General features: G+C 42.1%; 1 protein-coding gene across 1 annotated transcript in view; it reads left to right on the top strand.

The window, feature by feature from the left end:
* The window catches only part of LOC142095362 (synaptonemal complex protein 2-like), a 315,417-nt gene that overhangs the window by 234,209 nt on the left and 65,234 nt on the right, over positions 1-15,974 (top strand). Inside the window, exon 24 of the mRNA XM_075178313.1 lies at positions 4,544-4,653. Coding sequence (XP_075034414.1) covers positions 4,544-4,653 — 110 coding nt within the window. The remainder of the gene's footprint in view (positions 1-4,543; positions 4,654-15,974) is intronic.

Here is a 15,974-nt window from a genome sequence, read left to right on the forward strand (position 1 = left end):
ATACAGTAATACAATGAAGACGGTATTGCTTGCATCTATTGGTCCGGGTCTAAGGAATGTCCAAGGGGTCGTCAATCATTGGCTGGTTCATCCTAAGGAATCCAAAGGAGGGGGTCATCTCTGCAGGGGGTATGCTCTGCTCTTCCCGCCAGGATTCCTTAGTCTTAAGTAGTTCATAATTCCCTATCATTCATAACTTGTGTATGCACTCTGCGATTCCCTCGCAGAGTGAACCAAACAGTAGGATATGTAATAAGGTTCATTATGATACCACTCATGATGTTATTCCTTTAACCCGTTCCATGTATTTCACTAATATGCATGTAACTCTGATATAACATATAAATACTACTATATTTCGACATAACTGACTATGTGTTGTAACTACCATTAATGTGTACTATTTTATAAGTATGCGTGTTTGTGCGAATGTATGGTAAAAGACCAATTACTGTTGCTGCCACATGTAGTGGATGCGTACGCCCTTTCACGCCGTAGCGTGCCCTTGTACGTCATAGCGTACCGTACGCATCTTTTCAGACAAAGACAACCAAGTTTGCTAGACTTTAATTGAAATGACTTTATCCAATTTGCTGACTTCGACAGTACTCTCACTAGTCTGCAGCTATGTTGCAAACTGCAATGCATTGTGTGTTCTGAGACCTTTCTATCATTATTTACTTTTTCAGCAATTTGTCCAACAGTAGCTCTTCTGTGTGTTTGGTCCAGATGGATAAGCCTTTGCTCCCCACGCTCATCAATAAGCCTTGGGTGCTCATGACCCGTTCACTGGTCCACTGGTTGTCCTTCCTTGAACACTTTCCCTAGGTACTTACCACTAAATAACCATTTGGAGATGCTCTGACCCAGTCCTCAACCAATCACAATTTGGTGCTTGTCAAAGTTGCCCAAATGCTTACGGTGCACTGCATCCAACACTTCAGCTTCAAGATCTGACTGTTCACTTGCTGCCTAATATTTCCCACACTCTGACAAGCGTCATTCTAATGAGATAATCAATGTTATTCACTTCACTGGGCAGTAGTTTTAATGTTGTGGCTGAATCGTCTCTGCAAATGTGTGTGTGTGTGTGTGTGTGTGTGTGTATATATATATATATATATATATATATATATATATATATATATATATATTACACAGTATGTATAATTGTGGTATGATTAGGAGGCACTCACAGTGTAAATATAAAGGTGGTGGTATGGAAAATATAAGTGACTGGGTTGTGAAAGGAGAAGTGGTGGTATGACAGCTAACCTCCACCACTGTATGTATGTTTATATACACTATATGGACAAAAGTATTTGCCCACATCTGTTAATTTTTGAATTGATGTGTTTCAATTAGACCCGTTGCCAGAGGTGTATAAAATCAAGCACCTAGCCATGTAGACTCCATGTGCAAACATTTGCGATACAGAATGGGTCATTCTGAAGAGTTCAGTGACTTTAAGCATTGTACCGTGATCAGTTGCCACCTTTGCAATAAGACAGTTCGTGAAATTTCATCCTCGCTGGATATTCCACGGTCAACTGTATGTGATATTATTAGAGGTGGAAGCGTTTAGGAACAACAGCAACTCAACCACGAAGCGGAAGACCACGTAATATCACAGAGCAGGTTCAACGACTGCTAAGGCCCATGGTGCTCTGCTGATTCCATAGCTGAAGCGTAACAAACTTCCACTGACATTAATGTAAGCACAAAAACTGTGCAGCCGGAGTTTAATAGAATGGGTTTCCATGGTTGAGCAGCTGCATGCAAGCCTCACATGACCAAGACTAATGCCAAGCGTCGGATGAAATGGTGTAAAACACACTGACACTGGACTCTGGAGCAGTGGAAACGTACTGTGCCGTGACGAATCACGCTTCTCTGTTTGGCAGTTAGATAGGTGAGTCTGGGTTTGGCGGATGCCGGGAAAACGTTACCTGCCTGACTGTATTATGCCAGCTGTGAAGTTTGGTGGACGAGGGATAATGGTATGGGGCTGTTTTTTCACGGTTTGGGCTAGGCCCCTTATCTCCAGTGAAGGGCAATCTTAATGCTTCAGCATTAAGATTGCGACATTTTGGACAATGCTATGCTTCCAACTTTGTCGCAACAATTTGGGGAAGGCCCTTTTCTATTTCAACATGACTGTGCTTCAATGCACAAAGCATGGACTACCAAGACTTGGTTTGATGAGTTCGATGTGGAAGACCTTGACTGTCCTGAACTCCACCCCATGGAACACATTTGGAATGAACTGGAATGGAGTTTGTAAGCCAGGTCTTCTCGTCAAACATCAGTACCTGATCACATAAATGCTCTACAGAATGAATGGGCACAAATTCCCATAGAAACATCACCAACATCTTGTGGAAAGCCTTCCAAAGAAGAGTGGAAGCTGTTATCGCTTCAAAATGGTGACCAACTCAATATTAAAGTATATATATATATTTGAATACAATGTCATTACCATCCCTGTTGGTGTAATGGTCAAGCATCCAATACTATTGTCCATATAGTGTTGTGGTGAGTGTGTGTGTATGAGTGTTTGTGTGTGTATATGTGTGTGTGTGTGTATATATATATACACCCCCCTATGGGGCAATGTTGGGGTACCGTAATGACTTTACGCGAATCCTAATTGAATATGCCCCCATCTGTCTAACAATGCCTCCATCCGGTTGCCCTCCTTAAAAATTTCACACATTTTTTTCTGGCTCATCCAGAGCTAGAACAGTACAGGCTAATCTGTTAAAAATAAAATGGCATTCAAAGGCAGCATTGCATCACTTAAGTTGTTGCATATCTGAACATTTAGTAAATACATGCCCTGGCATACCACACCTGAAACATTTAAGCACCTTTTCTTATTAGGTGTTGCTGAAGTGCGCTGTTGTGAATCTAAGGGGCCCTGTGGCTAAGCCAGTAGTTCCTCTGCAACCAGATACCTCTCCACCATGTTGTCAGCTGTGGCTCACCCTCTTGCGCAAAATTATGGGCAGAGACCTCAAATAATGGTCCAAGAGATCTCTTTCCACCATCTGCGGCCCGGTTAATGTTTCGGGCTTTAACCATATCTTGGTCAGCTGGGTGAGGTGGTGCATTTGTGAGCAAGGAGGCTTGTCCGTGGAGTAAACCTAGTGGTGCACTCGTTGTGGAATCAACAGCGTAACTCCCAGGCATGTCAGGATTTCTGTTTTTAGCTTTTCGTGGTCCTGAACATCTGCTTAATTCGAAGTAGGCTTTTTGAGCTTCTCTTGCAAGAAAAGGTGCCAAGAAGCTGGCCCACTATTCATTAGGCCAACTCTCGCACACAGATCTGCTTCCTGCAGGTTCTTCAATGCGGCTGCTGCTCTCAGTATGCACAGATCTCATGCCCACATTCTCCATCAAGTTGGAGGTGCCATAACTTGGGGTAAATGGTAGTGTACAGTAGCAGGGAAGTTCAAAATTAAATCCTGGCACTAACTAAACATATGTCATTCTTGACTATCAAATTAAATAAAAGCTGAATAATTTCCAGAACATATCATGCTTTCTCTTTTAGAGACTTTGCAATCCCTTCCCCAGGCAGAGCAGAGACACAGACTGAGATTGACATCCTTTTAAACATCTTTCACAGGTGCATCTATTAATCGGTCTGCTGTCAGACTTTGAGAGAAGAAGTCCCAGATTGGGCCTTGTAAATGGAGCTCACCCTACTATTTCCACTTACACCTCAGGGACATTTACCAGCTTTTTCCTTTTTTGTCCATGTAATATTTTATTTAACTCAACAAAAAATAATATATAATGAATACAAATAGCTTAAAATTATACACAATAATGATATCATAATGTACCATGACAAAAGGTTTACAAAGAAAACAAACCTAAAAAAAATTGTTTTACACATATCAGTAATAGATCATATATAGCACTATGAATAATGTAACATATTTTGTCTTTTCTCACATATGACACTAATATATGACATATTATAATGCTCCGACGTGGCTCCCCATTTCCCAAATATCTATAATTCTATAGGTTTATCACTATTCAAAACTCTTGTTTTATACCAATACGTGTAATTAAAACATTTATAAAACTGCTTTGATGTCCAACGGAAGTGAATTTATTTAACTTTCCCATACACTAAATAGTTTTTCTACTTGTTTCTCTCTATATAGAGGCTTCTATCCACTCCATTCTAAACACATATGCCAACTTATCCTTAAATAACGTTAATGAAGGTGATTGGGGTTCTATCCACATTTGTAAAATACATCTTTTTTTATATATATAAAATTTATATAGTTATATAAAATCAGCATGTTGGAAAGCATTAGAATGATTTCAATAATTCACAGATTTCTTGTATTAGATTTCTAATGTTTTTAAGGTCATACAATAAGGCTCATCCGCTGCTTCAACATATGAAATATTTGATTTAGTTATTTAAGTTTGAAGATGGATCAGGAAGATGACATAATTCTAATATATGGTAATTAGCACTATAACTATTTGTCATTCTGAAGTTTGATTTTCATAGGATGAAAAAGCCAAAGGTGTTCCAGATGCAGCCCAGTCACTAATTAGCAAAATAGGAAGAAAATACTCTAAAGAGGCTTCAAAGAGAAAGGAAGAAGATACATCAATGAGGTATAACGTCCTAATGTGTTTATCTGCTTTTGTCTAAAGGAAATTGTTTGTGGTGCACCATACGAAGGCAGTTTGTGTGGACAAGTTTTATTTTGACTTCTGTCACGCTTGAAACGTGCATGGTTATCAACTGTCCCTAATTTCCAGTGACAGTCCCAAGCTTTAAATATTTGTTTTAGACAAATAGATATGCATATCCTGGAGTCTGCTTTGTAAGATGGGGCATTATCTTAAAGATAAATCACATTTTTTATTCAACAAACACCCTAGCATTCCTATATTGTATTTGTTACTTAAAATTCACAAGTCACTTCACTCTCCTCCAGGATGACATAATATTTCTGGCATTTGGTCTTCAAATCTATGTTTTTTTGTTGACCATTTTGTTCTATGTCAAATTGAAAGATATAACCTGAAATCCAGGTTTCCTTACTCTTGATGTCCAGGCTCTATATACATATATTCCATACGAGAATGGTGTGGAAGCAATTAGGAATATCTTAATACAGGATTTTGGGTCTCTGGGAGGTTATGTGACTTTTTTGTAGATGCCATTTATTTTAGTCTTGTGCAGAACTATTTTCTGGTTTTCATTGTACAGTTAATTTACAATCACTTGGTAAGGCCAATGGCAACAGGTTTGCCCTTTGGTTTGCCAATTTATAAATAGCGGGGTTTAAGGAACCCCATATATGGGACAAATAGGGCATTCAGGGTAAACTTGTTGTTCCCTGCCAGTTATATTGATGCTCTTTCAATATTTTGAAAAGGGAGCCCTACACTAGCTTATCTCAACAAAAATCATTATCATTTCAAATTTTCACATCACTTTGATTATGATAACATTAATTTGTTGCATATGGCTATATTAGTTAGAGGTTATAAATTTATATCAACTAAATATAAAAACTGAATGAATAATATAATGAATATAGCGAGAGGTCAGATGGGACATTGAAGAGTAATTGTAACTTGAATGAAGAATTTTATATTCAAGCTGAGAATATTACCTGTGACTCCTTAGAAAGAGGCTAAATCTTAGTCAAGAGACTAAACTCAAGCCTGGAGGAAAAATATTTAGTCGAAATAAAAATAGAAGCAAAAATAAAAATATATTCAGCTGTAAGTCCTTAATAAAGAGTAGTTTTCTTAATACAAGTTAAAAATATAAGTTATAACAACTATGAAATTCTAAAACAGGACCCTATTCTATTAAATATTATACAAGATAAACCTTCAGTCATCTTTAAAGAAGGAACCTTAAAAATATTTTTCCAGCAAGCATTTTAAGAACAATTGAGCAGGAGAAAGATAAGTTTTGAGTACGTCAGTGCTGGTTGTTTTAAAAATAATACCAGTTTGTCTAACATGTACACATATAACCATTAGGACATTGGAAATAACCTCTAATAGTACATTCTCCCTACAAAACATATTATAGGTTGTAACTCTGTTTATGTAATATATGTAAATTCTAACCTACAATACATGTGTGTGCATCACTATGTTGTGCGATAGCAGTAAAATCAACAATATACAAATAAGTTAAGAGTGTTAAACCGTAATTGACAAGTCAAAATGTGTGTAGATAAAAGTGAAGCGTAAAAACTTTAATGGTAAGAAACTCACAAGCGTACATTTACATCTGGTCTCTGGTATTGGGGCTCGTAAAAAGTAAAAGACCATAGGATTATGTGGGTTGAGCCCCATGATAGTCAATTCATGGGGACCAAACACTAGAGGATTTAATTGACATGCTGAATAACACAGGATATATTTTCTATTTTATAGACTAGACAAATTTTCTTTACACTGGCAGCTAGATTAGGAGTGTCCACTTTTCTCCAGCATGTGGTAATCTGCCATTTTACAGCATTAAAAATGTGACATATTTTAAAACCAATTCCGATTTATGACCACAAAAAGCACACGGACCTTATGGTTTCTCATGAGACAATTATATACTTTTCCAATTTCATATAAATCCTACTTTGTTGGATCTTTACAAAACCATTTACACGCAGCACCCTCATTTTGTCTCTTTTAATGATGCTCACACAATCTTGCTACCCAAGTCTATGTCCTCACACTGCCCCACAACCTGCTCAATTCAGATATGATAGTTTTAAGGAAAACAATGGCAACTAGACTGCAGTGTATACTGCCTATTCTGTTAATGGAACATCAGCTGAGATTCATGAAAGGCAGACACTCTGTGAAGGCAGTGCATGTTGATGTTACAGCTATTGTAATTTTGTCCTTTCAAACCCAATCACAAAATATGCTGTTAAGCTTAGATACCAACAAAGCTTTCAACACAGTGCTTTAGTTCCACTTATTCAAAATAGTACATTTTAGAGTTTTTGATCCTGGATTCGCTATTTTTATACAGTTCCACATACTTTCTTTTTAAATCAATAGCTCTCATTTTTAAAGAGTGCGTGTAAGTGTGAAAAGCACTAGCCCACCCCCCTACGGCAAAATACTAGCATTGTTGTGTGCACCATCGACAGAAGTGTACAGAGCCCGTTCAAAGAAGTGTGACATACCTCTCGGCAGGCAGAACAGAAGTCCTGAGTGCCCTAAAAGCAGTGCATACGTAGTGGAAGGTATGTAGATTTTATAATGAAACAGACAAATATGAAAACATAATGTTTCAAAGAATGACTAAAATTGAAAAGACACACAAAACATATATAAAAGCAGAGAGGCACCATGTCTCAGAATAGTTACAATTAACCTGTCCATATGTATACTATTACTACCCTTAGTGATAACATTCAGTGCCACCCCCGACCTAGGCTCCATGGGAAATACCTTTGCTGCAGATCAGGGGTTGGCTAAAATCTAGTCAAGCCAGTTGTGCATTTAGATAGATGGATTATATATATATATTATTTATATATTATTAATAATGAAACAAACAAATAAAATGTTAATATTATGCCATACAGTAGTGCCCCAGTTCAATTTATGCTACATTGTTCAATTTATGCCACACAGTAATGCCCCAGACAATATCATGCCACACTTTAGTGTCCCAGTTCAATTTATGCCACAAATCATATTATGCCACACAATAATGTCTCCAAATCATATTATGCCACAAAGTAATGCCCTCAAATCATATTATGCCACACAGTAATGTCCCCAAATCATATTATGTCACACAGTAGTGCCCCAGTTTAATTTATGCACATTGTTCAATTTATGCCACAATGAATATTATGCCATATAATACTGTTCCCAAACAATATTATGCCACAGAGTACTGTTCCCAAACAATATTATGCCACAGAGTACTGCTCCCAAACAATATTATGCCACAAAATACTGCTCCCAAACAATATTATGCCACAAAATACTGCTCCCAAACAATATTATGCCACAGAATACTGCCCCCAATTCATATCATGCCAATAACAGGCTACTCCCCCACCCCCAGGTAAAAAGGGAACATTCTCAAGTTCAAATTAATTATTTTTTTTACAGTAAAATAAAGTAACTTACCTCTGCTTCATCTCCTCTCTGTGGTCGGCTGGACAGGCTCTTTGCGGCTCCTGTACATTGCCGGCATCGCAATGTCATGATGTGTACGGCACTTAAAGGTGCAGGTGACTCGTGCTTTGAAAATTTTGAACTCGGGTGTGCCCCACCTACATAGAAAAGGGCAGGTGCGGATTGGGAACTCAAAGTGGCCCTGGAAAAAAAAGTCTAAAAGTGGCCTCGTAGACAAATAAATGGTAGGTGGGGCCCAGTATTTGTGTGCGCTTAATGTGAGTGTGTGCACCTACTGTATGTGTGTTTTGTTCTTGTCGCTTTCCCGAAATGTGGCTGCTGGTGTCTTTAGCTTAGTTGCTGCTTGTCTGGTTCTTGCAATGTTGGCAGTTCTCTCTGGAAAAACAATGGGTACATGACATCTATGACCAGCCCCGGCGTTAAATCAATAGTACACACGTTTAATAATTAGGCCTCCCTCCAGCTCCAACATTAAAATAATAGTATTCACTTTTGATAAATAGATCTATTTCTCTCCAACCAGTCCCGACATTAAATTAATAGTATCTGCATTTAATAAATAAACCTATTTCTCTACCTCTAAACAGGCCAAGCAATAAATAGCATTTAAGTTTAATAAATATAACCATTTCACACAACCATCCCTGGCATTAAATAATTCACATTCACACTTAATAAAAGGCCCTCCTGCCCAAACTTAAACCCATATTTAATTAATAGCCCCAAGCCAAAAAGGTTCTGCCACCTCCTCTTAAATTAATAGGCCCCACTATTAAATTAAATTGTCCCACCATCACCCAACTAATAAAATAGCATCCATTAGCCACCACCTACCTCACACCAACATTATATTACCACAAGCTCCCCATTTCACTTATAACAAGCCCCCCTGCCCTCACCCCCCATTTCACTTTAACAAGACCCCCCCTGTCCTCACCCCTATTACATTGTAACAAGCCCCATTGCCCACATACACACATTACCATAACAAACACACACATTACCATAACACACACATTACCACAACAAACATAACACTTACCTTGCTCCAGTCGTGCTTTCTGCACTGCACACATGGGACCACACCTGTCACGTGGTGCTCGTCCCATGTGACACCTGCTCATTATGGATTAGTCCACTAATGGGGGGGGGGGGGGGCAGGGATAAGATCAGCGGCCAGAGGAAGGTAATTGGCTGGTCCCTACCCCGGGACCAACCACAACGCTGCTAACTGGCTGGCCCCCCATCTCTTTTCAAAAGTGTGTGTGGTCCTAAAGCATCGGGGCCCACCAGGGATTCTCCTTGTATCTCAGTGGGCCAGTCCAACGCTGTACACATCAGTTTCCCCACAGGCCACATACAGGTCAATCAGCCTCCCCACATGCCCCATACATGCCACTCTGCCTCTCTCCAGGTGCCCCATACATGACATTTAGCCTCTCACATGTCCTTTACCTGTCACACAGATGCTGGAGCCTGCGCAGCGGAAGGAGGGATAGCAGACTACACACTCTCCTCCTCCTTCCCTGATTGGATAGCAGTGATAATGTGACCTCCTTGCGTTATGCAGAGACGGTCACATGACGCATGCTGCTGTTAGACGCGCTGAGGCCCCTGGCCAGCTGGGTGATTCTCTGTGGCTGTCAGCAGTGCTCTGAGTGCTGACAGCCACAGAGTATCACAGAGCCTGCCAGGAGCCTCAATTTTAAAGTCAGAGAGCCGCATTCGGCTCGGCCACCCCTGGACTAACCAATATCCTCCAGACTTGGCTGACATTCGAAGGAATTAAAGTTGGAAATAAGGAAATAAAAAATCTCTGCATTTGCAATATGCCATCCTACTCTATGTTGCCAATCCTTTTACCTCTTTTTCGCCATCTTAGAAAAACTTTCCATGTTCGGATCTATATAGGAATTGCCAATAATGTGCAAAATTCAGCAGCCATGATCTTAAACACTAATGTAACCTGTTACCCATGGAGATAGAATATTCATTAATAACGGGTGAAGAAACAATTTACCTGCTTGGGAGGGCAAATCCCAAAAAGTACTTCAGGCTTATATGAATGCAACCCAGATAATTAGAAATTTTAATAGGATGTTGGGAGGATGGAGTCATCTTCTCCTATCATTTATTGTTATAGCTAATCTAATTAAAATTAATTCTCGAGATTTAGTTATTTGTTGCAATCCCTTCAATTCATCCTTAGGAATAAAGACATTAAACTTATTAATTCGACTGTGACACCGATATGCGGCCTGACCTCATGGCTTCGTAGGCCACTTTGTGAGAATGAGACTTAAGGTATGTACACTCTTTGCTCCATCCATGTAATATAAGGCTGTTTTCTCTGTTTTTTGTAACTACGGTATAACTCTTGCCTCTCATGGGCAAAGACAGGAGAGGCCATGCAAAACGGGACTCTGGAAAACCTGTGGACACACCACAGCGTTCGGATCTCAGACAATTCCTAAAGACTAGCACACCTTCTTCCACCTCAGAGGCTTCCTTCTCGCGCTCTCCAGATTTTGATATTTCCTCACCAGCTGACACATGAACCGGTCTCTCAAACTGGTCAAGAACTTGGCGCTATATTGCAACTTATTAAGCGAGGAAATTCCAATAAAAAAAGACTTCCAAATTCTGAAGACCAGACTCTATGAGACTTTCGGAAGGAAGTGGCAAATCTTCACCCAGCTAGCCTCTAGTTTTGCTATAGTGGAAGCCTACAGGGATGAATCGGACGACCGCCAATACAGACTCCAGGATGCTCTGGAAATGCAGGCTCAGGATTTTCATCTGCTCACACCAGGGTTGATGATCTAGATAATAGAGGCCGCAGAAGCAACCTTCGGATTTGCGGCATCCCTGATGAAATCACACTCATTTGGTCCCGTTTCTCACCAGAACCTTAAACAAAATTCTAGCCTAGGACCAATCCACACTCATTTATTTTGACAGAACCCACAGGGCCCTGAAACCACAGAGAGCCCAGTCGGACCGACCAAGTGATGTAATATGTCGCCTTCATTACTACACACAGACGGAGGCTATCATTCAAAAGGGAGAAATCTCGATGAAATTGACTATAATGGGCAGAAAACACAAATATTACAGGACCTCTCTTGGCACACCACCCAACTCAGGCACATGCTTAAACTTCTGACCAATGCCCTCCATGTCCGGAACATCAAATACATATGGAGCTTCCCTTTTGGCCTTCAGGTCACCCTCAATGGGCGAACAGAAATTTTGTGTTCTCCCTCATATCTTACCGCCTTTTGCTCCACTCTGGACATCCAAAATGTTCATCTCCCGGATTTGCGGGAATGCTTTGCAAGACTCCATCCTGTGACCACAGGGAGATGGCAGGTAGCCAGGAACTCAAGATCATCTAAACAGAGACAGACCTCTCCGTCAGATTCGTTCACCTGAATAGCGTGCCTGTGTCTTTCTGTAACACAGTTAACTGGCTGGCCTGGCATCGGCCTTGACTTTTCCTTTTCGATGCCTCTTGCTGTTACCAATGATGGGACCTACTGTTTTGGTCTGCTGCTTTTCTATTTTTTTTTTTTTGCAGGTTCCACAAAGTAGAGCATGGACTGATTTGCTAGACCCAAGGCTTGCGGACTGCAGATTTCAACCAAGTTTTTATAATGTGCCTTAATGACTCCTACCGCAGTTTGGTTACCTTGATGAGGTCTATGCAAGGTGACGCTTATGCCCCCCCCCTTACGGGTAGCCACCAATGGGTAACCCTAGGTCAACCAATTAGTTATACTTAATAGCTAACCCACATCTGGCTACTTGGGAGTATCTAAGCAGGTTCTTGTTCCGTAGTTATCAGTTTATTTGGATTACAGCCTAATTTAAATTGGAGGCTAAGCCTCCTCAGTTATTTCTCTAATATTTAACTTTGATATTTACCTTGGTCACCAGCCGCCATTGACCCCCAGCGCTGTTCATTTTTCCAGAGGATGGGAGAGACCCCGTCTCTCTCCCCTTCTGAAGCGGTGATTACAATGTTCTATTCGTATATGTAAATTCTTTGTTTTATAACTGTCTACCTTTGTCCCGCTCTTCTCTCCACCCTCTCCGCCTTCTCCCTTCACCCCCCCACTCTCTCCCCCCTTTTCTCATATGGTTTAGAGATCGAGCACCCAACAATGCTGTTTTCACCCTGTGTTGGCCCCCGTGACCAGTACCTTTAAAATTGTCTTGGTAAATGCCTAGGATTTAAACGGAGAAGCGCTCTCGTGCCTTACGTGGATTCCACAAAGAAGGCACTGATGTTGTTTTTGTACAGGAGACACATTTTAAACAAGGGGCCACTGTATATACCTTTGTTAATTTCAAATCAAGGACAACTCACCTTCCTGGCATCAGCATTAGTAGAGCTAACTGAAGCCAAGATGGCCCTAAATAAACTCTTATACGACAGAATAAAATTGGGACTATCGTAAATGCTGAAACTGATACTTTCAATGGGGCAGCAAACCCGGATAAATGCTAGCAAAGGCGTTAAGAGCCCAAACAGCCAAATCTTTTGTTGCAGTGATTAAAAATGATAAAGATACTGATTGCCAGCTCACGTCCGATATAGCATGTCAGACGCCGTCCCCGCTGATTCCCTGTCAGACGGGGAACGGACGTCTGATCTCCCCGTCGGCTGCTGCGGACTTCCGGATAGCGGGCGCATGCGCCCTGGTCTCAGTCCCATTGCTAGGCAACGGGACGCTGCTTCTGTTTCCGCTGTCGCCTCCGCTTTCCACCAATCACCTCAGTCTGGATTCTATTTAAACCTGCCTCTGGCACCATTAGGGTGCCAGAGTAACAGGTTCACCACCAGTGTTCCTGGCTTCCACACTCCCTTGTTTTTCCCTGAGTATCCTGCTTCCTGTTTATCGTTGTGACCCGGCTTGGCGACCATCCTCTTTCTCTGTGTGACCCATTCAGTACCGTGACTTCGGCTTGGCGACTACTCTACTGGATTTCCCTTTTGTACCTATATACCTGATTGCTGTGACCCGGAACCGTCTGACCTCTCTTCGCTACACTGGTAACTGGCTAATAGGACCGCAACCTGCGTGCTCTCTGCTGCAAAGTCCAAACCTCCTTGCGGGGGTCCCTGTTGAACACCAGGGGTACGTTAGACTCCGCACCTGTTTGACCAGTTGTGCTAATACCGGTTAGTGTCTAGTTATCTTCAGCCTTCATAGGCCTACAGCGTGACATAGCAGCAACATTTCATTCCTACTATTCACTACTGTACAACAGGTAGAGCCTCTTGGGCGGACTTAACTATAAGGGGCCCACTGATATCGGCCTACCTACGTGAGGTTGGATTCCCCACTCTCTCAGACACAGACATCTCCATGTTGGAGCAACCATTCACACATGGCGAACTAGTGGAAGCAATCAAATCCACCACTTGAGGTAAAAGCCCCAGCCCTGATGGCTTTTCAAACTCTTATTATAAGACATTCAAACATAATCTCATCCCCCTGTTGGTGCCAGCTTTCAATGTGGTCTCAGTTGATGTCCCGTTCTCCACGCAATCTCTAGATGCCCACATCACAGTGAGGAGGAGGGCGGCAAGGACCCATCCCAGTGCCCAAGCTATCGCCTGATTTATTTAGTAAACGTAGACTTCAAGCTGTATGTAAAACTCATAGCTAATCAACTAAAATCTTTACTTCCAGGTCTGATACACTGACCAGGTTGGATTCATTCCTCGTCCGTGAGGCCAGAGACAACATAACCAAGGTCATTGATTTAGTTCCCTCGGCACTACCTGCTAACACCCCAGCCAACGGATGCGGAAAAAGCTTTTAAACGTATTTATTGGTCATTTCTGCAGTGCATGGTCTCCCACATGGGTCTAGGCCCAATAGCTCTTTACAGGATTTTGTCTCTCTTTCAATCTCCCACAGTTCATGTAAAAATCAACGGGATGCTCTCGGAACCGGTCTGGATTGGCAATGACACCAGACAGGTAGCTCACTTTCCACGATTATTTTCATGCTCTGGATGGAAGCCCTAGTTAGAGCCATCAGGGCCAACCCAGACATATCAGGATTACGCGTGGGAGGCGGGGAATATAAATTGGCTCTGTTAGCAGATGACCTCCTAGCCGTGGTCACTAACCCAATTATATCAGGCCCAATATTGGTTAAGGAATTTCAACTCTTTTGCTCCCTATCTTACTGCAAGATTAATTATTCAAAGTCGGTAGCATTGAATTTCTCCCTACCTGTCACTCACCGGACTGTGAGTGCTTCTTCCCGGACATTTAGGAACCGTGGCCGTCCTCCATCCTGAGGGACTGCGCATGCGCAGCCCTTTCTATACCTCCAGTGTATGTTCCTTTAACTTAATTGGCAGATCAGGCAACCTCCCTATATTAAGCACCTGTGGTCATCACCACATTGCCTGATCTTGGAGTCTCATTCCCCATGAGTCTCTGAAGGTGTTCCTGTGTTTCCTTGTTCATTCAGCCCTGCTGATTCCTGTGGTTTCCAAACCACTTCTACCTCTGTGGTTTCCAAACCACTTCTGCTACTGTGGTTCCCATACCACTTCTACCATCTACTATATCATCGTGACTGTGAGCTGATTCCTATCCGCTGCCTCCGTGCACTACAGTCTTCTAATCACTTCAACTCTACCATATATCATTGGGACTGTTAGCTGATGCCTATCCGCTGCCTCCGTGCATTACAGGCTTCAACCACATCCACTCACCTGTTCATGATTGTGACTGCCAGCTGATTCCTATCCGCTGCCTCCGTGCACTACAGGCTTCAACCTGCAACTCGTCTGTGTTTCATCATCGTGACTGCTAGCTGATTCCTATCCGCTGCCTCCGTGCACTACAGTCTTCAACCTGCAACCCGTCTGTGTTTCATCGTGACTGTTTGGCTGATTCCTATCCGCTGCCTCTGTGCGCTTCAGTCTTCAGTCCTTGTCTACTCTACCGTGTTTCCTTGAGTCTGCTGCCTATTGCTACCCGCTACTCTCCGTGATCATCTGTTCCAGTTCAACTCTGCTCCGGTGTCCCATCGTTACTGCACCTGCTGGTTGCTATTGGTTACCTCCGTGTTCCCGCAGAGACCCGCTGCTGTTACTTCTCAGCGCTACTCATCCATCTACTGCTGATCCGCTCTCCACACCTTCCTGTGTTCCCTGCTGGTCTACCTACCTGTGCGCTGCACCTGCTAGACCCCTGCTTCACCCATCCAGGGACTTGTATCCTGCTGGCCTCCTGCCCTTCAGGTATCTCTGCACTCCTGTCTGACTGCCTTCTCCTGAACCACGGTATGCATACTTCCCATTGACTGTGCTGTGTATTGCATACCTTGCTGGACTGTGTTGGTTCTCCTCTGGAGTGTACTATCCGCTGAGTCTATTGCCATCATTGACTGTGTTGGTTCTCCTCTGGAGTGTACTATCTGCTGACTCTACTGCCATCATTGACTGTGTTATCTCATGCCGGATTACTTCAAGAGACTTTCTATATTGGCAGTGTTGTTCAGTCATTTATACATTTATATTGTGCATATTACTGTGGATCAAAGTCAAGGTGCCCGTGTATATATTGTGTTGCAGTCTCTCCCCGTGCACCTCCTCACATATATATTCAGTAGTACAACTTGCTAGTGGCAGACCACTGACTCCTGTTTACAGTTTCACCTGTTCCAGTATCCTCTCACATAGCAGTGGTACAACTTGCTAACGCAGACCACTGACTCCCCGGATACCTCCACTTGGATTCCATTCCTTCACTCAGACAGCGGTACAAC

Source organism: Mixophyes fleayi, chromosome 6, assembly GCF_038048845.1.
Source record: "Mixophyes fleayi isolate aMixFle1 chromosome 6, aMixFle1.hap1, whole genome shotgun sequence".
NCBI lineage: Eukaryota > Metazoa > Chordata > Amphibia > Anura > Limnodynastidae > Mixophyes > Mixophyes fleayi.